A 25,017-nucleotide genomic window follows, 5' to 3' on the forward strand; every position below is an offset into this window, starting at 1 on the left:
TACATACTTTAGCAAATAAAGACCCAAACTGACTTGGGTTTGACCACTGATTTTGAAAGTATCAATGACAAACTAAGAGAGTAGGATTGAAACATATGCATTACCGTATGTAAAATCGGATAGCCAGTGGAAATTTACCGCACGGTGCAGGGAGTGCTCAAATCCAGTGCTTTATGACAACCTAGGGGGGAGATGACTGAAGCGACTTAGCAGCAGCAGCAGAGGCGGGGATGGGGTGGAGGTGGGAGGGAGACTCAAGAGGGAGGGGACATATGTGCACCTATGGCTGATTCATGTTGGCACATCACAATGTGTTGATACAATTATCCTCCAATTTAAAATAATTAAACTTTAAAAGACAGCAAAAAAAGAAAATTTCAATTAATATAACATATATCAATACCCTAAATCTTCCCATGGATGCAGAAAATATATGATATTACAATGTATTTCATATATCTTATTTAGTCATTCAAATATTTATTGAGTGATAGTTATATAATCTCTAAATAACATTTAGACATGAGGGCAAGCTTAAGATGTCTAATATTACTTTTTCCAGAACTACTTTCCTTCCCTTTTCTACTAAAAGATTTAGCACTGAGGTCGTGGTTATCTCCAAATTCCAAATTGTTCAAGCTAAGAAAGGCAAATAGTAAAGAAGCCTAACTCATTGCTGACTAGGATTTCTTTGAAATACAGATTTATGCTCTGTCTTAAACATTGCTTTTTACTTGTGTTTTGTCTTCTTGCTCTTCTAGGAAAAAAAAAAAACCTATCCAAGATGACTGTCACTTACTCCAGTAAAGTAGCAAATGCGACTTTTTTTTGGATTTCATAGGTTACTCCTCAAGTGGAGAGGCAGCATCTACAAACTACTGTACAGAGAATTTATTGTTTTTGCTGTACTTTACACAGCAATAAGTTTGATGTACAGGTACTTTCCTTTGCATGTGTTCTTAAATGACCATGAAATAGCATATATGAATACAGTCTCAAAAATCCAAGTCCTTTGGTTGCCTCTGACTTTTGCATTATGTAATCTCCTCCTTTGCATGATTCTCTGTCGCCTTCTTCTCCCTGGGACTGAATATCTTAATCCACACCTAACCATTTTTGAGATGTTAAATGGACTCTAACCCATTGTGTTTAGGTGGTTATTCCAGCCCCACTTTAACTGGTCATGATGAAGTATTATTTGTGCTTCAGGAATTTTGCTCCAGGCAAAAAATGAAAGATTTATACCTAGATCCTCCCTGAGTGATGATTTTTACCATTCAAAATCATTATTTGTGCCTCTGAATGATATCATTCGTAGTTTGAGTTTATGATTTGACTGCTTGCAGCGACTACTTACATAATTAACACTTTCATAAATAGTGTACATCAGGCAACTTTCCTTCCTTTTTCCTGGAATGGCAACATCTTATCCAAGATGGTGCCCCCAAACTTACCAATATCTCAATGAAAGAAAAAGGCTAAAAGCGAATTTATTTTCTTCATATCTTCAAAGTTGAGGGCACATTATATTCACAAAAGATGTTTATTCTTTATAACCTCACAAACTTTGCCTATCAGATTGACAGGTAATTTGAGCAACATTATGTCCATGAAATACTTTTATGACTAAAAATTATAGTCTTAAAAAATTTTATCAGTGTTATAAATGGGAAGCTCCATGAGTTCTTTTAATTAATATTGATTGCATAATTTCTTCTCAGGGAGAAGTTAAAACTTAAAATAGGAACATTAAAGGTTTTTGAGGCTGTATTTCCACCTTTTCTGTGCCTATCAGTCTGTTCTTTCCCTTCCGCATACCATGAACAAATTTGCGCGTCATTGCTCTCACCTGTATTCTTCCTTGCAGCAACAGGACCCCATGTGGAGAAGAGGGAAGTTAATTTGACTGGTCGGTAATGACCAAAAACAGTTATTTTGCTATATATCAAAACTACTGTTCCCAAAAAATGTATATATTGGTATACATTTTGGCAAAATATCTTTAAAAGGGAAGTTTTATTGAAAACCTCTAATTATTTTTAGAATAAATCCTCTAAATACAGTATTATTTTGACAATTTATTTATATGGCATCCAGTCCTTCACAATATCAAATGGTGGAGGAAGACACATGACTTTTCAGGATAATTGTCTCATTCGTTTATTTTTACTAATGTGTATTTATTGCTGCTGCTGCTGCTTAGAATAGAATAGCTCTTAGAACAGTTGCGTCATAGCCAGAGATGCTCCACTGGGCCTTAATTTTGGCTCCAATGTCTTATTTATTTCCCACAAAATTGTACGCGTATATTTTTTCTAAAGACCAAAAAGTGCTTGTGTTTATAACAATCATCATTAGTTCAAGCCATTTTTCATTCTCTAAATTTCAAATGTAAAAGCTTATTAAAATAGATCCTTTAATCTTGATCAAAGCTCTACCAAGAACTACAGGCTGAATCTGTCGAGAAAGTCAGACATACCTGTAGACAAATATAGACATAGTTTCATTCTCATATCCATTAACAATGCTAAAATTGTTTAATCCCATTATAAGCAAATAGTTATGCTTGTTAAAAATCATAAGATAGAACCAGAATTCACTAGTTTGATTATCTCTCTTTGTATTTGGGGATACGTTTGACAAAATACTTGCTGTAGTACCTTCTAGCTAGTGAAATTTCTATGTGTCTATTAGCTTAATATTTTTTCTTTGACCACTTTATTATTGACTATGACATTATATGCTAAGTGGTTTTATATATCACGTATTCTTTAATCCTCCTAACATCCCTGATACACAGGTATCATTATTATTATCCTCATTTGCAAATGAGAAAACTGAGACTCAGAGAGATTTAAAAATATGCTCAAAATCCAAATCTGTAAGTGGCAGATCTGGGACTCAAGCATGGCTCTGTGAGGCTCTATGGTCTGTGCTGTCCACATTTAATTCTCTCTGACCAACTCAATTTGAGTACCAGAAACCATTCTGGCTGTAACTTGTAATCAGCCTCACCTTGAGAGACCTATCCACCAGGTAATGCCTTGCCTGTAATCTTTTCTTGACTGTAGAATTTCTGACACCCCCTCCAAAGCTATGGCTGCACCCTCAGCTTTGGGCACTCCAAGCCCACCCCGAATCCCACACACCTTTTTAGCACCAGCTCCCAGCTCTTCACCAGCAATCTGACTGGTGGCTCACTGTCACCTCATTATCCCTCCGCTTCCTTCCTCAAAGCTGTACTGATCCAAATAGGCCTCTGACACACGCTATGGCATTTCCAAGGGAGTCCTGATTCTTTTGGAACAGCTGCATTCATTCGTTTATTCAAATTCATCCGTGATGCTTTCTTTCCAGATTTCAATCATTATTATTAGCCTGTCTTGAGATATCTCTTCTGATTCTAAATCTCCCCCTTGAAACATAAATATCAATAATAGCTCTATTAAATGGATTCATGTTTAACAATACCAGAAAATGGGCTTCTGTCAGATCTATAATGTAAATTTTGATATTTTTATACTATAGAAATAAAAACTCACCACATATAATAATAAAAATTTCACTTCTAGCTGTTGAATCTGTGTTGTTGTTCTATATTTTAAATAACTCTAGGCTTTAAAATAAACAGTTATAACATCCCTTGAGGTATAACACACATAACCAAGAATGTACTGAGGAGAATATTCATGAGAAAGTAAGAACAAGATGTCAAATCCAGGGTTATTATTTAATAATTACTTAATAAGCATATTCCAATAATAAGCATAATTAAGACATTCTTTTTTAAGTACACATGTTTAATAATTGGATAATGGACTCCTTTATGAAGTATTTTGCTCCAAATCCCGTGCATTAATCATATAAAAATTAGAAAATATAAAACATTCAAAATGAAATGGATTACTATGACCCACTGTCTAATGACCAATAACATTTATGTACTAAAAACATTAGTACTTAAAACGTTCAGCAGTTAAATTTTGAGATACATCAGCTTAGGTATAAAAGGAAAAGCTACTGCTCCTTTAAAAAAAAACTGGGATTATTTTTGCTTAATTGTTTGCAGTGAATGTCACTTGCAAAGCAGGTGCAGAAGTATAATATCATAAAGGGCTGTGCATTTTATTTTTGCTCCAGATTGTTACTTACAGGAGCCCAAAAACGTTTCTTTGAAAAATTATCAATTTACTGTGACAGATATGCTGAACAAATTCCAGTAACCTTTGTGCTTGGTAAGTATAGGTCACACGCAGCATGCAGCCACACAGCTGTCTCTGCGACGGCAACACCAGTGACTCTGCATGGGAGTGTTTCCAAGCTGAGAGGCATGCCTGAAAAGTCACTGCTTGCAACAGAACCAGAATCATCCATAAGGTTTACCTTCAAGACTGCTTTTGCTAAATTAACACCCAACAAGTTTAAGGTAATGATCTGCACTTGGACAATTAAGCTTTCTCTTCACTAACTCTCCATTTTTTGTCACCAATATGTGAGTTCTAATATTCACTTACTGAGTGTTATGCCAAAGGCACAAATTACTTTTTTTTTTTTTTTCTGGAGGGAAAAATCATAAGATATGGATAACTAAATGTTTTTACACCCTGATCTCTAAAAAAGGCTAAAATTCTGCTAAAAGCATCAGTGTCAACAACGCGTCTTCGGTAAGGAATTGCTTGACAGTGTCCTGTTATTCTGCAGGCTTTTATGTTACTCTCGTAGTGAATCGATGGTGGAACCAGTTTGTGAATCTGCCCTGGCCAGACAGGCTGATGTTCCTCATCTCCAGCAGCGTTCACGGAAGTGACGAACACGGGCGCCTGCTCCGGAGGACGCTGATGCGCTATGTCAATCTCACCTCCCTGCTCATCTTCCGCTCGGTCAGCACAGCCGTGTACAAACGGTTCCCCACGATGGACCACGTGGTTGAAGCAGGTATTGTGAATTACTTTTCCTTTCCATGGGGCTCCTCTCAACCTTCACATCTCCTCTGAAAATATCTTTTATTCATTCATTCATTCAAGAAACATTTACTAAACACCAATCCTGTGCTACAAACAGTCCTAAGAGGCAAGAAATGAATAAGTCATCGTTCCTGCCCTCAAGAGGTTTACTTGGGGCGCAGGGCAAAGGAAACAGCAAACAACCTCATATTACGTTGCCAACAGTCATAATACAGTAATATTATATTATAATCTATAATAATTATAATATTCCATTGTCATGTTTCATCATATATCATTTTTAAAGAAATATAAGCCATCTGTAATATTATCTTACATTGTCTAGCACTTAACAGCTTATGCACTTTCACAAACATTATTTCATTTGGACCTCAATAAAGCCATGAGAGATTCAGAGAAGATGTGACCTGCCCTGGATCACATTGCTCATTAAAGGGAGAGTCAAATTTTCAATTAAGGCTCAGAACTCCTAACTTAATACTTTTGCCCAAACATAGCAGATTCTGAGAGGAAATAGCAATGTGGGTTTTCATCTATGCAGACTCTGATAGGTGGCAGTAAAAGGCTGCTTCAGTGGAGGTCTGTTGTCTCTTCTGTTCCTCAGAGTAGATGTAGTTCTGTACCTGGGCTCCGGGACACAGGATGCTGAGAACAAATCACATTTGAAGGATGGTTCTCTTTGTGGTTAATATTTAGCAAAGAAGCTGCTAAATCAGCCTTCAAGGGGATAAGGATTAAATGAGATCATTGTTGGCATGTACAGAATTAAAATGGGTTGTTGTGCTGAGTTGTCTTTGATCGATCTGAGAGAATATTGAAATGTATAAATGAATATATAGTAAACATAGGAACCATGAGATGATTTTGCCTTTATGTTGAGTACAGTCTCAAATTAGTTTTCATTATCCAGTCTCTTTTTCTGAAATATCCTTGAAAATACATAGAGATATGTATATATATTTTAAGAGTAGCATTTTTGCTTGTTTTTGGAGGTTTGGGAGGTTTTTGTTTGATTTGATTTTGTCTTCTCAGATGACAACAAGAATACAGAATAAGAGTTCCACTCCTTCTCCACCCTTTACCAGCTTAATGACCTTGTTTAAGTTACTTTACCTTTCTAATGCTTCAGTTTTCTCATCCTAAAATGGGGTTATAGTGATTTTGTAAAACCCTCTAATCTCATATACCTCATAGCTTGTTGTGAGGATTAAATAAGATAATACTTGCAGTGTCTAGAAGCTTACTTGGCACATGGTATGACATGCATTCTTGCTTTTAATAATGAAATCATCTAGTGCAAAGGCATAACACAGGCCTTTGATCATTTTAGAAGGAACAATCATTTGATGTGACATCCTAGGTCTTCCTGATCATCTCTGACCAGGAGGCTGTGAAAGTCAAGATGGAAATGGAAGGAACGTAGAGGCTGTTGTGAGGGGTGCAGAGCAAGTTGTGGGAAAGCAATGAGTCACAAGGAGTCAGTTATAGAGTCAGATGAAGGGTATAATGGCCTGGCAAACATACAGGTATATTACAATGTAAAACCGGTCAGAACTTAAAGAAAAATTAACTGCCACCCGTCCTCCAAATTTAAAAGTGGAACACTGCTTCAGAACGACCAGGTTGAAAATGCCACTTGACAGGTTAATTTTCTTACTCTAATATCCAAAGGATAGAATGAGATAAGAATTTTGACCTCTGGAAAATGTTATAAAAACAAATGAGAAAGATTTGGCTCATTCCAAAAGGATGAGTGAGAGCTAAAGTTTACTCGGATGGATAAAGGTACCTCTAGTCCTGACACATCCTTGGAGAGAAGAGGGCACATTTTGACAGGAATCGGAACTCCAGGCCCAATTCTCAGAGTAGATCTCCTCCTCTTAACGTCACCTTCATATTAACAGCAAGTGGGGAGGTGGAAGGGCAGCTGGCAATGAAGCCCCTTTTGGGACCCCAAGTCAGACATGAGCTCAACGAGGCAGGCCTGAGTTGTTCTCAGGTCTGAGGGGCAAGTAGAAATTGTGCGATGAGTGGGAGAATGATGTTTAATGATATGAATTCATTTCTTTTAGGTGCACTTTTCATAACACCAATGCTCACTCATTATCAAACTTACACAAATGCCTATTTTGGTTACTTGCATCCACCCTCTCCCCCTTTCCAAGACATTTAGAATACTCCAATACTTCTTTCTCTCCAACCACCAGCACCCCAACCATTCCAAGGGCATATGAAATCATTTGCTCCTTGATGTGCATTTAAACAAGTATGTCTCAAGGTATGATCTGCAGGCCCATGGGCCCTTTACACCTTGAATAACTTGAGTTGTTTATTTAAAATGCAAAATCCTGGCTCCTGCCTCAGACCTACTGAATCAGAACCATGGAAGGCCTAGGAAATCTGCAGTTAATCATGCTCTTGTGCTGCTTTGTCTATACACTGGAGTTTGAGAAGTTCTGAATCTTTTCTGAGATGCTTATTTTTTAATCCTTTTTCTCATCCCTGGGGTAAAAAGCTTTGGCATTCACCAACTAATTCATTACTAAAAACAAAGCTGTAACAGTTAAAAAAAAAAAGGGTGAATTCAAGGTTTCGACCATGCTAGAGGCTCCAGAGATGTAGGGTGGCTTTGGGCAGCAGTTTGCTCAGAGGTCATCATCTAGGGCGGCAATCCCCAACCTTTTTGACACCAGGGACTGGTTTCATGGAAGATAATTTTTCCATGAACTGATGGGATGGGGGGTGCTTCGAGGTGATTCAAGCTCATTACATTTATTGTTGACTTTATTTCCAAGATTATTACATTGTGATATATAATGAAATAATTATACAGCTCACCATTGTGCAGAAACTGACAGGGGGCAGAGCTTAGGCAGTCACATGAGCGATGGGGGCGCTACACAGATGAAGCTCCCCTCACTCCCTTGCCGCTCAGCTCCTGCTGCGCAGTCCGGCTCCTAACAGGCCACAGGCCAGTACCAGTCCATCACTCGGAGGTTGGGGACCCCTGATCTAGGGGACCTGAATTAGACCTGCCTGGACACAACAAGCATCATTCTCACTTTGGGCTTTTGGTCAGTTTGTGGGAAGAGTCTGAAGGAGGAAGAGAAGTGAGGGAGATAGGAGGGGGGCTAAAGCCTTTGCAAGTGCACTCTGGGGTCATGACTAATTCTGACAGTGTAGAGGTCTCTACTGGAGAAGGCAATGGCACCCCACTCCTGTACTGTTGCCTGGAAGGTCCCGTGGACAGAGGAGCCTGGTAGGCTGCAGCCCATGGAGTCACTAGGAGTCGGACACGACTAAGCGACTTCCCTTTCACTTTTCACTTTCATGCATTGGAGAGGGAAATGGCAACCCACTCCAGTGTTCTTGCCTGGAGAATCCCAGGGACGGTGGAGCCTGGTGGGCTGCCATCTATGGGGTCGCACAGAGTCGGACACGACTGAAGCGACTTAGCAGCAGCAGCAGAGGTCTCTACTGCTCTTTTTCACTTATAAGTGTTTTCTCAAAAGGCAGAAAAAGGGGTGGTGGATCCGCATGTGCCCACAGGAATACCAGGTTTATGTATTACCTGGTGGGGCAAAGGCTCGAGCCTCTGCCTTCCAAGCTGGGGCACATGCTTCGGAGACAGGGTCCTTCCGGGCTGCCCCACTGCCACCCACATCGGGGGGCAGCCTCTCTGTCTGTTGGTGGCACCGGCCTTCTTTAACAGAGAGGCCTGGCTCAGTCTGCACGTGGCGTTGGCTTCCAGGCCCCCCCAGACGGGCACACGTCTCCTCTCTGCCTGTCCTTGGCCTGTGCCAACATTTCTGGGAAGAACAGGAAGTTCAGGCATGGCGGAAAATGTTTGGCAGATGCCCCGAGCCCAGAGCCAGGGCACCTGCTCCGCCTGAGGGCAGAGAGGGCTGGTCGTAGAAACAGGGGCCCCCTAAGGAGAGGGGACAAAGCAGGGGGGCAATGTTGGGGGCACAAAAACCTCAGTGGACTTCCCCACATAAAGCCACCTATCAGGGAAGTAAATCTTCTCAAACTTAAATCAGTATGGCTAAAACTGCAGGTCCTAAGATACCACTCCTAGCAATTCAGTAGGTCTGGGGTGGGGTCTAGGAATGAGCATATTTAACAAGCTTCTGGAGACTTCGAGGCAAGGGGGCGTCTCTGGATCGCACTCTGAGAAACAGTGAACTTGAGGGCAATGGCAATTTCCTTCCATCCTCTTTGGATGGCTTCAGGGAGGGTCCCTGTCACAAAGATTCAGGACTAGCAGGAGAAAAAGAGGGAGGGGTGGAGAGAATAAAGAGCAGCATTTTCTTCTGAAGCATCTGGCAATTGCTTGACTAGAGCTGGTGGTTGAAGCAGTCTGAGCACAGGTTGGAAAAGAATTTCCAGACACAGAGTATTTTAGAAGAGAGAATTTGTTGAGAACAAAGGACTGAGGTAGTAAGGGGCACTGCAAAGACAGCAGGCTGACTTCCTAACAGACCAGGAGGAGCTGACTCAAGGGAGAGCAGAGTGAGAGATGCTGTCAGAAGAGCGCGCCAGCTTGAGGGCGAGCAGACCTCTTACATGGGCTTGTGGCCACTTTTTATGGCCTCAGGACAAAGAAAATTCCTATGGAAAGGGGTGGTCATTGACTGGGGATTTTGGGTCTCCACCTTGTCTCATATGGAGCTGGGAGCTGGCAAGTTAGGGACAGAATGTCTCATGATAAACAGGATGGCGTAACTCACGACAAACAGGATGACCTATGCCAGTGGCTGCCGAGGAGCTTGGCAAATTCTGGAAATATTACCCTAAGACCCCAGCCAGGGGCTCCACACTTGTGGACTAGGTCATTTACCTGCTGGTCCTTGAACATTCCTTGCTGTTAAGTTGGACACTCAAGTTACATTATTCCAGGAAGTTAGAAGAATCATTATTCTGGGAAGTACATAAACTTTGATGTTACAGGTTACATTTCCCAGATTATAAATTAAAAGTTCTTTACGCTCCCATGAAAATAGAAATACAGCAATCAAATGCAAAAAAAGTGTTTATTATGCTGAAAGTTCCCCGCACTGGTCCATTTTCATACATTTATTTGCCAGAGGAGCTGCAACCCAGGAGCCTCTGTTATTTTCCCTCTTGGCTACAAACCTACCCTGGAAAATTCCAGTCACTTAAATCACCTGTCTTGGAAGATGTCACTCATTCCAAGTTGAGTCAGTGGCTCAATTCCAGATCTTTGCCAATTTAAGTGATGGCCTTAATTGCGTTTACGTTACGGTGAGACTGAATCAAAATATTTTATCTGGAGTTTCACAGTGACCAGGAGAAGAAAACATTTCCCTTCATAATTCCTCACCAGAAGCACAAAAATAGGTAAAGGGAAATGGTATACATTCTTCTAAAAGAAACAGTACTAAATCTGTTTGCTAAATCTGTCATGCGTTTGCTCATTTAACAAAGATTTATTGAGTGGATACAGTATACTGGGGCTTCCCAGGTGGCACTATTGGTAAAGAACCCGCCTGGCAATGCAAGAAGGAGATGCAGAGTCAATCCCTGGGTCGGGAAGATCCCCTGGCGAAGGGCATGGAAACCCACTCCAGTATTCTTGCCTGGAGAATTCCATGGTCTGAGCAGCCTGGCAGGCTACTGTCCACAGGGTCACAAAGAGTCAGCCACAACTGAAGCTACTAGCATGCACACACAGACCGTATGCCAGGCATTGTGCTGAGCACTGGAGCGCAGCTGAAAGCAAGTGTGGGTGTGGTCCCTGTCCTCAACCGTCAGTAAAGATTGCTACAAATCTTTTCTTCTATGAATCATTTTCAGAAAGAAGCACAAATATATTTACAGTTGAAACTGACATCACTGCATTGCATTTCTGTTTCTCTGGATAAGTTTCCTTTTGTGCATGGTAGCCTGTAAGAGTGGTTAAAAGACAGTAAAATTTAGGGAAAGGGCACTTCTGTTTTCTCAAAGGCCTGGAATCTTAACGTGAAGTTCCTTGAGCTTCTGCTCTGATGAGAGAGAGCCTGCGGACATCCCATCAGAATTTTTAGCGACACATATAGTTAACAGGCATAAATACAATTGAGTAAGCTCCCAATTATCAAATGACTGTTGAGATAAAAGTTCTAACTCTAGATACACTGACCGGAAGGCCAGCCCCACACTTAGATCATTTAATCTGTGATCTTCTCTCACTAAGTAAAACAGAATAGATTCTGTATAATATTGACTTTCTGCCCTGTGGTCTGCTGTTCACATTATCTGGATGCATTCTGTGGTGCTGGGGCTCCCTGGTCTCTCTGAAATTTCCCACTGTTCTGTGCTACAGGAGGCATGATCAAGGGGACAGTGGTATTCACGGCTGTGCCAGATTTTACTCTGTTGGCCGAACTTTAACAGTCTGAGTCAGTTACGCCTATAGTCTCACATGATGAGCCCAGAACAGACTGAATGTCATCTTGTGAGTGAAACTTGACTCACCTATGCACACTGGATGTACATGGGCCAGAAAGACCACACATCCTTGAAATAACTGCCATGGATGGGCAGTCTCGGCTCAGTGTCTGAAGGTTCCCACAAGCTCCGTTTGGGCTTCCCTTGTGGCTCAGCTGGTAAAGAATTGGCCTGCAGCATAGGAGACCTGGGTTGGGAAGATCCCCTGGAGAAGAGAAAGGCTACTCACTCCAGTTTTCTGACTTGGAGAATTCTCGTGGGAACTATACAGTCCATGGGGTCGCAAAGAGTCAGACACGACTGAGTGACTTTCACTTTTCACAGCTCTGTTTTAGGAGTTAAATCAAGACTCATCAATCAATGCCTCTCAAAGGATGACCATAGATCACGACATTCAATGAATTATCAAGGGTGCTTATTTAAATTACAGCTTCCCAGACAGCCTATGAATCTGACTCTCTGGGGCTTGGGACCCAGAAATCCACTTCTAAACAAGCTCTCCAGAAGCACTATGCTTGACCCAGAGCAAGGATGCTAAAATGTCCAGCTTGCTGTGTGATTCTGCATGAGATGCAGTTGTTCTCAAACTTTGTTATAAGATAGAATCACTAGGGATCTTTTAGAAATACCGATGCCTGGCTCACATCCCCAGACAGTAACATTCAATAGGTATACGGTATGACCTGGGCACTGGGAGTTTTAAAAGCTCCCAAGGCCATTCTAATGTGCAGCAAAGTCTTGCACCAGAGCACATCTATTGACTCCTCCAACTTTATCTGCAAATTGTCTCAGATCTATTTACCCAGCGCAAATGGAATTCTGGGCCACCTGGACAGGCGAGGAGTTAAGAGCAGTGATTTTGTGAATGGTATTTCCAGTGAGTCATGTGTAGAAGGCAGTGAGCTACCAAATGGGATACTAATTTAGAGACAGGTATGGCTGACTGGAGATGTTTTGCTCACATTAGGGAAATAGAGGAGTTTTTGTCTGTGTTCAGCATTGCTACCCCAGAAACTGACTTTACTCAACCGTATCTTATCTCAAGCTTTTCAAATTGTGGGTTGTAGCTTATTCTTGGGTTCTTAAATCATTTTAATGGCTTGGAGCCAGCATTTTTATGGAATGGAATGGAACAGAGCAGAAAAATCAAGGGGCACCTCATGCAGAAAAGCCAATAATTGTTTTAGGATATCTTTCTTTCTGTGGTTCATAGAGAAAAAAAAATATGTCTGAATACTACCTTCCACAATGCCTTCACACTGAGATTGCATCTCTCTCTCAGTCGCATTTTTGCCTTCTCTTGGTTTTCCCAGTTGACAGGGATTTCTGAACTTCTACCATTGAATTTAAAGAACAGCTGCAGCTGAATCTAGTGGCTTCATTCCATTCATTTGGAAAGTACACAGAGGAAAATGAATCAGGCTCACTGCAATGCTTCCGAAGAAGTCACCTCTCTGAGAACAGCTGAGATGCTGAATGCACAAGTTACTCTTTCAGAAAGAATTGGCAATAAACCCTGCTAAAAGTTTTGAGAAGCAGAGCTCTTAGCTCTTCTCTTAATAGAGCCTCACGGGCATCTCTGCTTTAAAGGCAAAAGACATCTGTCTCAGCTGCAACCAAATCTGCAATTGCTGGAATATTGTTGATTAATGGACTTCATTGGTCCTTTGGTTTTTTAAAGCAGTAAAATTTTGCCTTAAAGTAGCAGATCCTACTCCATCAAGCCACAATTCAAGTCACAAGAAAATATAAACGTGTGTGTGTGTGTGTGTGTGTGTGTGTGTGTGTGTGTGCATGCATGCGTGCTAAGTCACTTCAGTTGTGTCCTATGGACTATAGCCTGCCAGGCTCCTCTGTCCAAGGGATTCTTCAAGCAAGAATACTGGAGTGGGTTGACATGCCCTCCTCCAGGGGATCTTCCCCCCCAGAGATCAAACTCATGTCTCTTCTGTCTACCTGCATTGGCAGGTGGGTTCTTTACCACTAGCGCCACCTGGGAAGCCCCTGTGTGTATGCATAATTACATATCCATATATATATATATATGTATATTTACTCTAATTTGAAATATTAAAAAGTATTCTTTGGTATAAGCAATATGAAAATTGCTGAGCGGAGCTCAACTAGCCAGAAAACCAGAAGGAAAAGAGATAGCAAGAGAAATTCAAGCCAGATGCAATAGCAAGATAAAATAGCAATGTTAGGAGTGTGGATAGGGTCTGAGGAAATGTGGCATGAAGATAGATATGTGAAGGAAACAGGGTAACATGAGGATCAGCCAACTGATGATATTGCCAAACTGCAGCAAATCGATACCTGTGGTGAACATAGCCTTAGAGACGAGGATAATGACCACATTCTGAAAATATCAATGATCTCTGGTTAAAATGGTCTGAAGCACTGATGAGGATAGCATTCCATTTAATAACAAATGCTCTCTGAATTGATTTCACTAACAATCTAGACTTTTCTTTCAAGGGACCAGTAACTCAATTTCCAAAGATAGGGTTACTTTGTATAAGACGTGTAACCCTGAAGGAAATAATAAAAATTATTCTGCCTGTATACTCTTGGAGGACACATTAGTGTCTGGTTCATTTTTCACAGCACCTAGCAAAGTACTCAGTAAATTGGGACTGAACATTTAAAACCCCCTGCTTTCCTAACTTTACGTGTCCCTTTTCAACCAATGGGTTTGCTACACGATAGGGATGGGGGGAGGGGGGTACCTAACTCTTGCTTTAGTGTTTGCATTAATTCCTCACTCTGCACATTTGCTTTCTGCTAAGAAGCCAAGAAAGGACTTGCCAGCACAATTTGATCCATACTCCTGAATAAAAAATAACCAGAGGTAAAGTTATTCTTTGGTCAAATGACAGAGATTTCAGCCAAGTATACAAATGCGGTCATTTTTGGCAATTGCATTATAAATCCCAAGACTGTAACTGTTAGACAATTGATATGAAATGTCTGAGAACAGGCTTCCAGGGAAAGGATGAAAGGTTGCAGTAGGTCTTTAAGCACAGAGCCAACACAGGTCAAGTTCATCTATTGACTTCTTATCATTAGATTTAATCATACCCTGCAAGTCTTTTAAAACAAAAACCCAAATGGATTATCTAGATCATGCAACAACTTTGAAATGCACTGAGGAACAAGACAAGCATTATTGGGCTGATTCTTATTTTTGCCCTCCAGAGAGAGTTCAGTTCTCCTGGCGTGGGCAGACCTTTTCAAAGCTAATGTAAATAACCTGAGTATTATCTAAAACCAGTCTCTTGTTGGTAAATACTCACCTTGTAATTGTTACTCTGTTTATTTCAAACTGAGTTAACAGAATCTTCATTCAGTGAGGCAGTGATTTTCCAAGCATTGCTGTGGTTCAGAATTTCCTGCAGAGATTTGTAAACATGCAACTGCCTGGACCCAATTCGTTAGATCACCCAGGGAGATTTAAAAGCTTGCTTACCCCTGGACCTTACTCTAGACCAATTGAATCAAGACCTCTGGGGATAAGGCAAAGGCACAGGTATTTTCTAAAAGGCATTTGAGCTAAGGCAAAGGCACATGTGACTGTAAGGTGCAACACTGGGTCAGCAATCTTGCCCTAATGGTCTTTTGGACACAGGTAGGAAGGAGAGGGTGGGATGAATTGAGGGAGCAGCATTGACATATATGTACTACACGTGTAAAATTGATACCTAGTGGGAAGTTGCCGTGCAGCACAGGGACCTCAGCCTGGTGCTTTGTGAAAACAACTTAAAACTCTGTTCAAAAGAAGACTGGTTGTGTAAAATACTGTACGAAGCTAACTAGAATGCAGCCATTAAAAAGAATGATTCTGCTCTCCACATCTTAACAAAAAAATCTCCAAGATATAACTTGAAACAAAGAAGCAAATGGCAGACATGTATGGAGTATAAAGTCATTTGTGTTTTTAAAAATTTGGCCTATATGAAATCTGTGATACTTCTCCGGAAATATACACAATAACCTGGTTACAGTGATTCCCTTCAGGGAGGGAAACTGGTTGGTTGGGAAAATGAAACTTACTTTCCCCATTAATATTTTTTTAGCCTGTTAGGATTTTTGTGCTAACTGAACTACTAAATTGAATTAAAAAAAAAATAAAAGGTCAAGTGTAAACAGTAAGCTTTTGAAGCACATATTTATATGAACAAAGCTTTTTACATAGCAGACACTCCATAAATGTTTGTTAATAAATAAACCTGCTACCTTATTATTCTTCTCCTATTATTCAAGTCTCTTCTTTCGGTGTGCAGGCGGTCGAGGATGAGTAAACTTTCACATCATATATTATGTGCTAGCACTTACTGAGCGTTATTTATGTGCAAAGTGTTATGTTAACCTCTTGACATATGTTCCTCATCTCAGGTACTCCTACAACATACTTGTGAAGTAGACATTATTATCTCTCTTTTACGCATGAGAAAACTGAGGCTCAGAGAAGTCACTTAAAACTGAAGCAAATTGTGTTATGCACACATATACGTACATACACACACACATGGAGACACAAAAAATCAAAGAAACGCTTTTAAAGTATATGCAAAATGCTGTGGGGACTGTGTAGATAATATGCTTTATGCCCTCCCAAAGGGTCTTATCAGGGGAAACATTTGTGTCTGACACAGCCATAACACACGGCAAGACAGAGCCCCATGGTGATTTGAAGGGAGAGGCAGAAGGAATCAAGGAAGGCTTCTCAGAAGAGAACCTGGTTAATTAGGTATTTGAAAAGAAGCATCAGGAGGAAAAGTCATGTGATTCACCTGTTTGGCAAAACACTAAGTGCTTTGTATACATTATCACCTTTTATTCTTTTAATCCGAACAATTCTAAGTATCCTTGTTCTCAATTTTACCAAACCCTAAAGAAGAGACATTCCCCTGATGTCCTAGTCCACATTTAATGCCACCTTGCTTCCTATTGGCCCTGCTATCACACACACACACACACACACACACACACACACACACACACACACACACACACAGCTATATATCAGTATATGAGGCAATGCATGTAAGCAGTCCCTACAGAGGTAAATACTCCTTTTCTCTAACACAAGTAAAAACTACTTGAGACAGGAACCACATTATTTTTTATTTCTTGAATATCCCCCATTCTATGCTCACATAGTAGACACTGAAATATTTAGGGTAATATATTAATGCTAAGGGGCTGCCCTGGTGGCTTAGATGGTAAAGAATCCACCTGCAATGCAGGAGACATAAGAGATGCCAGTTTAATCCCTGGGTCAGGAAGATGCCCTGGAGAAGGCAACCCACTCTAGTATTCTTGCCTGGAGAATTCCATGGACAGAGGAGCCTGGAGGGCTACAGTCCATGGGGTCACAAAGAGTAGGACACGCCTGAGCAACTAAGACAAATATTAATGCTAAATCAAGTCTGTATAACCTATCTCTTTATTTTGTGTAAAGGTTTTATGACAGCAGATGAAAGAAAATTATTTGACCACCTCAAATCTCCTCATCTGAAATACTGGGTTCCATTCATCTGGTTTGGAAATCTCGCAGCTAAAGCCCGGAAGGAAGGTAGAATCAGAGACAGTGTTGATCTTCAATCACTGATGACTGTAAGTACATTGCAAACATCAGTTAAAAGATATGAATCAGATACCAACAGGGACTTGGATGTAAAAGGCTGGACTTGGACGAGTCCGCTTTGGGCTAGGATTAGAACCCTCAAATGCAGGAGGAGAATATAACACAGTTTTAACTGAGGTTGATTGGAGGTGATTGCTTAGAGGCTGTTTTAAGCAGAAGTAGGCTTTGTAATGAATGTTGAGTTTTAAGCCAACTTTTTCATCACTCATTATAAAGCCTACTTTGAACTATGGTTTTGGAGAAGACTCTTGAGAGTCCCTTGGACTACAAGGAGATCCAACCAGTCCATCCTAAAGGAAATCAGTCCTGAATATGCATTGGAAGGACTGATGCTGAAGCTGAAACTCCAGTACTTTGGCCACCTGATGTGAAGAACTGACTCATTTGAAAAGACCCTGATGCTGGGAAAGATTGAAGGTAGGAGGAGAAGGCGATGACAGAGGATGAGATGGTTGGATGGCATCACCAAGTCAGTGGGCTTGAGTTTGAATAAATTCCAGGAGTTGGTGATGGACAGGGAGGCCTGGCATGTGGCAGTCCATGGGGTCACAAAAAGTCGGACTCGACTGAGCAACTGAACTGAACTGAACTGAAGGCTTTATAATAGGCTTCCCTGGTGGCTCAGACATAAAGAATGTGTAAAGAATACACCTGCAATGCAGGAGATTCAGGTTCAATCCCTGGGTCAGGATGATCCCCTGGAGTAAGAAAATGGAAACCACTCCAGTATTCTTACCTGAAGAATTTCATGGATGGAGGAGCCTAGCGGGCTTCAGTCCACGGGGTTGAAAAGAACAGGACAGAACTGAGCGACTAACACACACAGGCTTTGTAACAGGCTCTATAAGAAAGTGTTCCTTGATTGATCAGCAATGTCTGCAAAGGGCTCAGAAGGTTCTGGCACCCCAGAGGCATATTTGCCATCCCTAATTCCAGGATCCTGGACCCAAATCCCCAGTAAGTTCCCCAAAATTGGAATATCCCAAAGTTAATCCCCTGGAGGAGGAAATGGCAACCCACTCCAATATTTTTGCCTGGAGAATCCCATGGACAAAGGAGCCTGGTGGGCTACAGTCTGCCAGTTCACTAAGAGTTGGACATGACTGAAGTGACTTAGCAAAGTTAATCAGCTTTCCAGATGACCCAGGAAACAAAACTGTGTTTTCATTAAATGAAATAATCCTGAATGCATTTGAGAAACAAATTTATAGATGGACTAGATAGATTTGTGCCATGACAGTCTCCTGCCTTCATTAGGCTAAAAGAAGTGAATAATTTTAAAATAGCTCCCAAATTAGCATATACTCTTTCTCAGTCTTAAATAATAACTTGTGTTCAGTAGAGAAAAAAAAATCAATGGATCTCAGTCCTTTCTGCTTTAACGGAGATAGATTTTCTGTCAATAGAAGTATTCTAGAGTCTTCTTTCATTGGGAAAGGCATAGGATATATTTAGGCTTTTTCCTAGGATCTTCAGTAAACGTGTTTTCAAAAGAGATAGAGGAAACAAAAAATAATCTGCTCTCTACATAACTTAGAAATGATTGTTTAAGATATTAACTACTGCGTTTCTACCACCCCTTTGGGCCTATATATATATATATATATATATATATATATATATATATATATAGTGTGGGAAATTATGAATTCAATAGAGTAGGGGATATTTCTATACCATCCCGATTTATCTTAATATTTTTTTAAACTGTACAACTGTACTTATTCCTTTTGCACATCATTGAATGATGTCAATAGCTTGTCATTTTCAAAATTTTCCTTTTGGAGTGGACTTCAGAACCAATTTCTAGTTCTTCTGAAGTCGTGATCATTATTTTATAGGTGTATTTCTAAAAGCCACAGCCATATTCTGAATCCCAGTAAATGTTATTTACCGCACCCTTCATCTTAGTAAATCATGTTTTCTCTATTTCTGGCTTAGGAAATGAACCGATTTCGCTCCTGGTGCAGCCTCTTATTTGGTTATGACTGGGTCGGGATTCCGCTGGTTTACACCCAGGTATCAAATGCTTGGCACGTGGTTTTTTCTTCCCATTGCCCACTTTGGCATGCTGGCTCTCTCGGGGCAGCCAGGGCTGTGCTCTCAGCAGACTCTCTCTGTTTCAGGTGGTCACGCTGGCTGTCTACACCTTCTTCTTTGCCTGCCTGATCGGACGCCAGTTTCTGGATCCCACGAAAGGCTATGCGGGGCATGACTTAGATCTTTACATTCCAATCTTCACTCTCCTACAGTTCTTCTTCTATGCAGGATGGCTCAAGGTAGCCAACAGTCTCCGTGCCTGAGACCCTCTCTACAATCTAGGTCCTGTTCCAAACTCTGCACACTGATCCATTACTGAATCATTCGTTCATGAGTGACTCCAAGGTAGATTTAACATTTAATAGCTGAGATGTTACCATTTTTCAACTGGGAGTTCGAGAGGCAGGGATGTGGTGAGTACTGTACTGCGGAGATCTGAAGCAGCTCATTTATGCAAAGACGTTACTCTTTTATGGCCATTGATCGTGTTAAGTCTTTGTATGCTCCCATTAGGATTACAATAATGTAATTAAAGTATTAAGTATACCTGCATTGATATTTTATACCACAACAAGCGACTAGGCAGAGTAAAAGAAAGTAAATAAGAAGTCTTGTATCTCAGACTTAAGCATGATTATTATATTATTATCTTGGTTCTGGGCTTCCCAGGTGGCTCAGTGATAAAGAATCTACCTGCAATGCAGGAGATGTGGGTTCAATCTCTGGGTCAGGAAGATCCCCTGGAGAAGGGAATGGCACCCCACTCCAGTATTCTTGCCTGGGAAATCCCATGGACAGAGGAGCCTGGCAGGCTATGCAGTCCATGGCTTGAAAAGAATCAGACACGATTGAGTGACTAAACCATCTTGGCTCTGCTCAACTCTAAATAGTTAGTTTCTATTCCCTGCCCCACGACATTAAATGCATTCCATTTTTAAAACCAGAACTGAGACTCGAAGGAATTCATCAGAATCAAAACCAGAAACACCAGGATTAATGACAACATTTGGTTTGCCAGGAAATTAAAAGCAGGTCAGAGCAATGAAAAGAACTAGTCCAGTCACAGCATTAAATTTTATTTGTTCCCACCACCATCTCTCTTCCACCCCAATGTATGTAACAATATCAGAAACCTGTTTCTTCCCTCTCTTTAGTAAGTAACAGAAAAGATCAAAGATTATGCCTTCTTTAAGGTAACCGAAATCTAAGGACAGTTTGAAGGTAACCTTAATTAAGTAGAATTCCAAATGTCTGACCTTCCAAAAAAACACGTGTCGACATGCACATCCAGGTCTTCCAGGTTGTTGCAGCCTTTTCCCTGCAGACGCCTTTACTTTCATTGGTTTGAATCTTAACCAGGAAAAAAATAAATATGTTGGCATTTCAAGTTACCCTCCAAAGAGTAAAGGCATTTCCTTTCCAAATGGCAAAAACATTTTTAACCAGATGACAGAGACTTGATTATTTTTACCCATTTAAGACGAAGAGCAAGAGAGACTAACAGCTCTCATTTCTCATTAAAGGAAAAAGTACATTCTAACTTTTTAAACAGAAAATCACCACAATTGGCCCAAACACTCAATCCTCAATCATTCTGGTCTTCTATTGTCCTTTTGCCTGAGTTGTGCTGAGCTTTTTATTCTTCACTTTGTCCGCATGTGAAGTGGTCAGCCAGGCTGGAAGGAACAGTCAGCAGTTCCTGCCTTTTGAAGTGCTCTCTAATATATTAACATTCTTGGGACTTCCCTGGTGGTTCAGTGGTTAAGATTGCCGCTTACACTGCAAGGGACATGGGTTTGATCCCTGGTCAGGGAGCTAAGGTCCTGCATGCTGTGCAGAGTGGCCCCCCCAAAATAAAATATTAACATTCTTTTCCTTTATAAAATATTTTTGAATGCAAAATATGAAAAGAAAATCTTAGCTCCATTAAGAGATAGGCGACTGTGAGAGAAGGGAGTTTTCCCATCCAGTGGATTGCATCTCAATTTCTAAACAGCTATTTTGTCTTGGCCATTCTAATATTTATAAATATTGAAGTGTAAAAAACCCAACTTAACCTTATGAACCATCTATTACTTAGTTATTTGCTAGAAACAGAGCCTCAAAGTGAGTAAAGGCTATCTTTGTGACAGTCAATTCAAAATCATGGCTATCATTTTGGTAGTTAAAGGTAGACTGTAATACTATATGCAGGACTGATGTCAGGAAAGTGAAATTCTGGATGTAACAAAAGTATTTTCAGGACCCATCCAGCGGCCCATTTTATTTAAAGGAAACCCCAGGCAAAAACAGGCTTCCCAAGTTGGAATCCCTGGGCTGGGAAGATTCCCCTGGAGAAGGGCATGGCAACCTACTCCAGTATTCGTGCCTAGAGAATCCCATGGGCAGAGGAACGTGTAGGGCTGAAGTCCATAGGGTCACAAAGTGTCAGGCATAACTGTGACTTAGCACGCATGCTCACACCAGGCAGGAAAGGGTAGACAACCTCTTGGAACTTGCATTGACGGACTCTTTCATGGATATTGCTGTGTAGCTGACTGATCCAGGCACCAGCCCGGCCAGGGCTGTCCCTTAGAACAGGGGGGTATCCTTCTCTATCAGTGGTTCTCAACAAAGGCCACACATTAAAATCTCCTGGGAGCTCTGCTCACTACTGATGCCCGGCTCAGCTTCACACCCATTAAATCAGAATCTCTGAGGGAGGGACCTAGCCATCAATTTTCTTTAAAAGCTTTTCAGATCATTTTGATGTTCACTCAATGTTGAGAACAGCTTTAAGTGATTAGACCTAAATCTTAAAAAAATATATAGATAGATCTTTTTTACCAAGAAGTCTCAGAATCTAGGAACCCAACTAATCAATGGTACTGCTTTTTTACACACTTGTAAGTTTTTCACATTTAAGCCCAATGTAAAACCATACACATGCGCGCACACACACACACACACACACACATCCAAATAATAAAAAAATCAAAGGGAATGAATAAAAAAAAACAGGTGAGTCTCATTTGGCATATAAATCTCTCATCAAGAAGATGAGAAGCCAGGGGCTTCCCTGGCAGTCCAGTGGTTAAGACTCTGCCTTTCCACTGCAGAGCATGGAATGGGTTTGATCCCTGGTCGAGAACTAGGATCCCACAGCATGCAGTGCGGTAAAAAAAAAAGTTGTTTTAATTTAAAAGAAGGCTGTTCAATTCAGGAGCATGGTAAGAATGTCTAATACTGACCAACTGTTAGAAGATATATGATAAAAACCTAGGTAGCTTCTAAGTAAGTTGCAGTAAATCCTTTAAGTTAAAACTAAGTAAGAAAAAGTCCAGCTTTATGACTTACTCGCTCTCTGACTCACTCACTTAGTAGTTATGGTCCAGTTACTGTGAAATCTCCTTGTAAAATTTTCTTTAATTGTGATTTAAGTCTTTCTCTGCTCTTTAACCTTGCCCACGGTTACATTTTCTCTCATCACCTGGGCTTTTGTAAATTCTTTCAGAGCACAGGCTCTGCACCCCTTGAAGTGCCTAGCATATTGTCAGAACTCCTTCGATATTTGCTGGCTGATTTGTACCCGAGAATCAGTCTTTTGGTTCCTAAACAGCCCATGGCTTCTCCTGGATGGGACCTGCATTGTCACCAGCTGAACAGACAGAGCCTTTGAAGAGCAGACCCACGCAGGTGCATGATTGGCGGTCTGAGAGTTCAGTCTTGCTGACTGATAAGTACCTGTGTGTTTACCAACCCACTCCCACTCTGCTGCAGGCTTCCTGCTGTGAAAGGTGACAAAAGAAATCAGAGAGTGAAACAGGAATCCTCTCCAAACTCCGCTCTTAGTCTTCACAAGCATCATGGCAGACTCATTCTATGTTCTCAATTGCAGGTAGCTGAGCAGCTTATCAATCCTTTTGGAGAAGATGATGATGATTTTGAAACTAACTGGTGCATTGACAGAAATCTGCAGGTTGGAGAAGCTTTTCTTTCCTTTACAAACATTAATAATCTAAACAGACTCTGAACGCAGGCCTCTGAAGTTGAGAGCTTTAGCCACAAATGAAAGAGGTTTGGCTATTCAGTATGTTGCTTCCAGGTTCTTTTGGAACCTTACAAACCTCACTGGATCTCAGTTCCAGTGAAATTCCATCCCTTTTCAATAGAACTTTAAGCCAGTTTTCTTTGTAAGTTTCTTTGTTAGCTTTACATAGCCTCTTCCATCTCAGTACAGACCAATATTTTAATACATTTTTAATGTTTCCAATTGCCACCTAAAAAGATTAACAGTGACATAAAGTGGCAGCCATAACACAATGTGAGTTCCAAAATGCACATCTTGTAGATCCCTACAGTCAGATGTCCAGCAGCTGGACACTGAGAATGTGGGGCCAGGCCAGCCTGTGTCTCAAAATCTCCCTCAATGGTACCAGATGGACCCCAGGGCTTTTACATTGAAGCATTATTCCAGAGAACTTATTCATGAAGAGGTAGCATGGGAGAATTTTTATTTTAGGCAAGATTCCCCTCCAATGATTCTCTTTCCTGAAAACCTAACCAAGAAAAGGCCTTCAGCTTGTCCATTTGTTTCAAGTCCTTACTCAGCTCTTAAACAGTATCAAACATTTAACTGTCGATTCACAAGCTAGCCCCTGTACACAGAGGGAAAGGGGGGACCAAAAAAAAAGGCAGACCAAGTTAGGTTGGAATGTGACAGTTCTAACAAGCTAGGGAACTTACTCGAGAGGCTTGTCTTGGGGAGATACAAGGTGAATAGACCTCCACACCTACCTGCCAGAATCCTAAACTTTGACATAGAAGCCTTACTGGGGTTCAGTCATGTAGTCAGTCCAGATGGTCTCAACAACACATTGCTCTCTCAAGACTGTATCCTTGAAACAGCTCCCACTATGGGGACAATGGGCGGAATGTATATTCCAAGGACAGAAGCCCACCCCATTACCCTGGTGCAGCTCACAGATCATGACCTCTGTATGACCCCCAATAATCACATTGTCAGCCTGTTAAGGAAGAATTGTAACGCCTATACCACTCACTGTAAAAATTGGATTCCCGGAAGTTTAATAATTTATTCAAGCATCAATTTGCCAAAGTCAAGAGGAGAAGACCATTATGACCGCAAGCAGTATAGACTTGTCGATATATTTTTCTAAAAAATCAAACAAAAAAATTCATGGCAAATAAGAAGTGATATCAAGTATAGATGTACTTATGGAATCAGTGAAATGCTGTATTGAAATCTTCAGCTTCCTGTAATATCTGGAATTATGTGGTTGCTGTCAGGATACCCACTAGACAATTAGAAAATTTTGAGCAAAGAATAAAAAGGTGTCTCTCCTGCATCCAGATAAGATGTGCTCCACTCTGGGGTATGTGGCTTGATGAATCTAGTCTGGGCAGCTTTATGGCCCCACTTACCCCCACTGCCAAGCGAACGCCATGTACAACTCTTTGTAGCAGCTCTAGTTGTAGCAAATATAAACTGTGGACATTTATATATTCACTCATTCACACTGTGTTCTGTCCTATTCCAAACTTCATTCACCCACTGGAACTTATTCTTTCTTCATGAATTCACATCAGAATTATTCTAACACTATACTGATGATTTTAGGTCTCTCTTTTGGCTGTGGATGAAATGCACATGAGCTTACCTAAAATGAAGAAGGATATTTACTGGGATGATTCTGCTGCTCGTCCACCATACACTCTGGCAGCTGCTGACTACTGCATACCCTCGTTTCTGGGGTCAACCGTCCAAATGGGGTAAGTGCATTTCTAAAACTCACCAACATTTAGAAAATAAGTAAGTCACCATGCTGATCTTTTTATACTGTGGTCCTGAAGTTACTTTCATAAGAACTCTCAATTACTAATATCCCAGAATGGTAGCCTTTTCAAATTTTC

The 25,017-nt window shown here is 40.8% G+C and overlaps 1 protein-coding gene across 1 annotated transcript in view; it reads left to right on the top strand.

Annotated features, from left to right (window-relative positions):
- Positions 1–784: 784 nt before the first annotated feature.
- The window catches only part of BEST3 (bestrophin 3), a 46,481-nt gene continuing 22,248 nt past the window's right edge, over positions 785–25,017 (top strand). Inside the window, 9 exon segments of the mRNA XM_061123091.1 lie at positions 785–823; positions 825–937; positions 4,141–4,235; positions 4,702–4,935; positions 16,879–17,033; positions 19,006–19,083; positions 19,191–19,343; positions 22,982–23,062; positions 24,725–24,876. Coding sequence (XP_060979074.1) covers positions 785–823; positions 825–937; positions 4,141–4,235; positions 4,702–4,935; positions 16,879–17,033; positions 19,006–19,083; positions 19,191–19,343; positions 22,982–23,062; positions 24,725–24,876 — 1,100 coding nt within the window.

This window comes from Dama dama, chromosome 3, assembly GCF_033118175.1.
Source record: "Dama dama isolate Ldn47 chromosome 3, ASM3311817v1, whole genome shotgun sequence".
Taxonomy (NCBI): domain Eukaryota; kingdom Metazoa; phylum Chordata; class Mammalia; order Artiodactyla; family Cervidae; genus Dama; species Dama dama.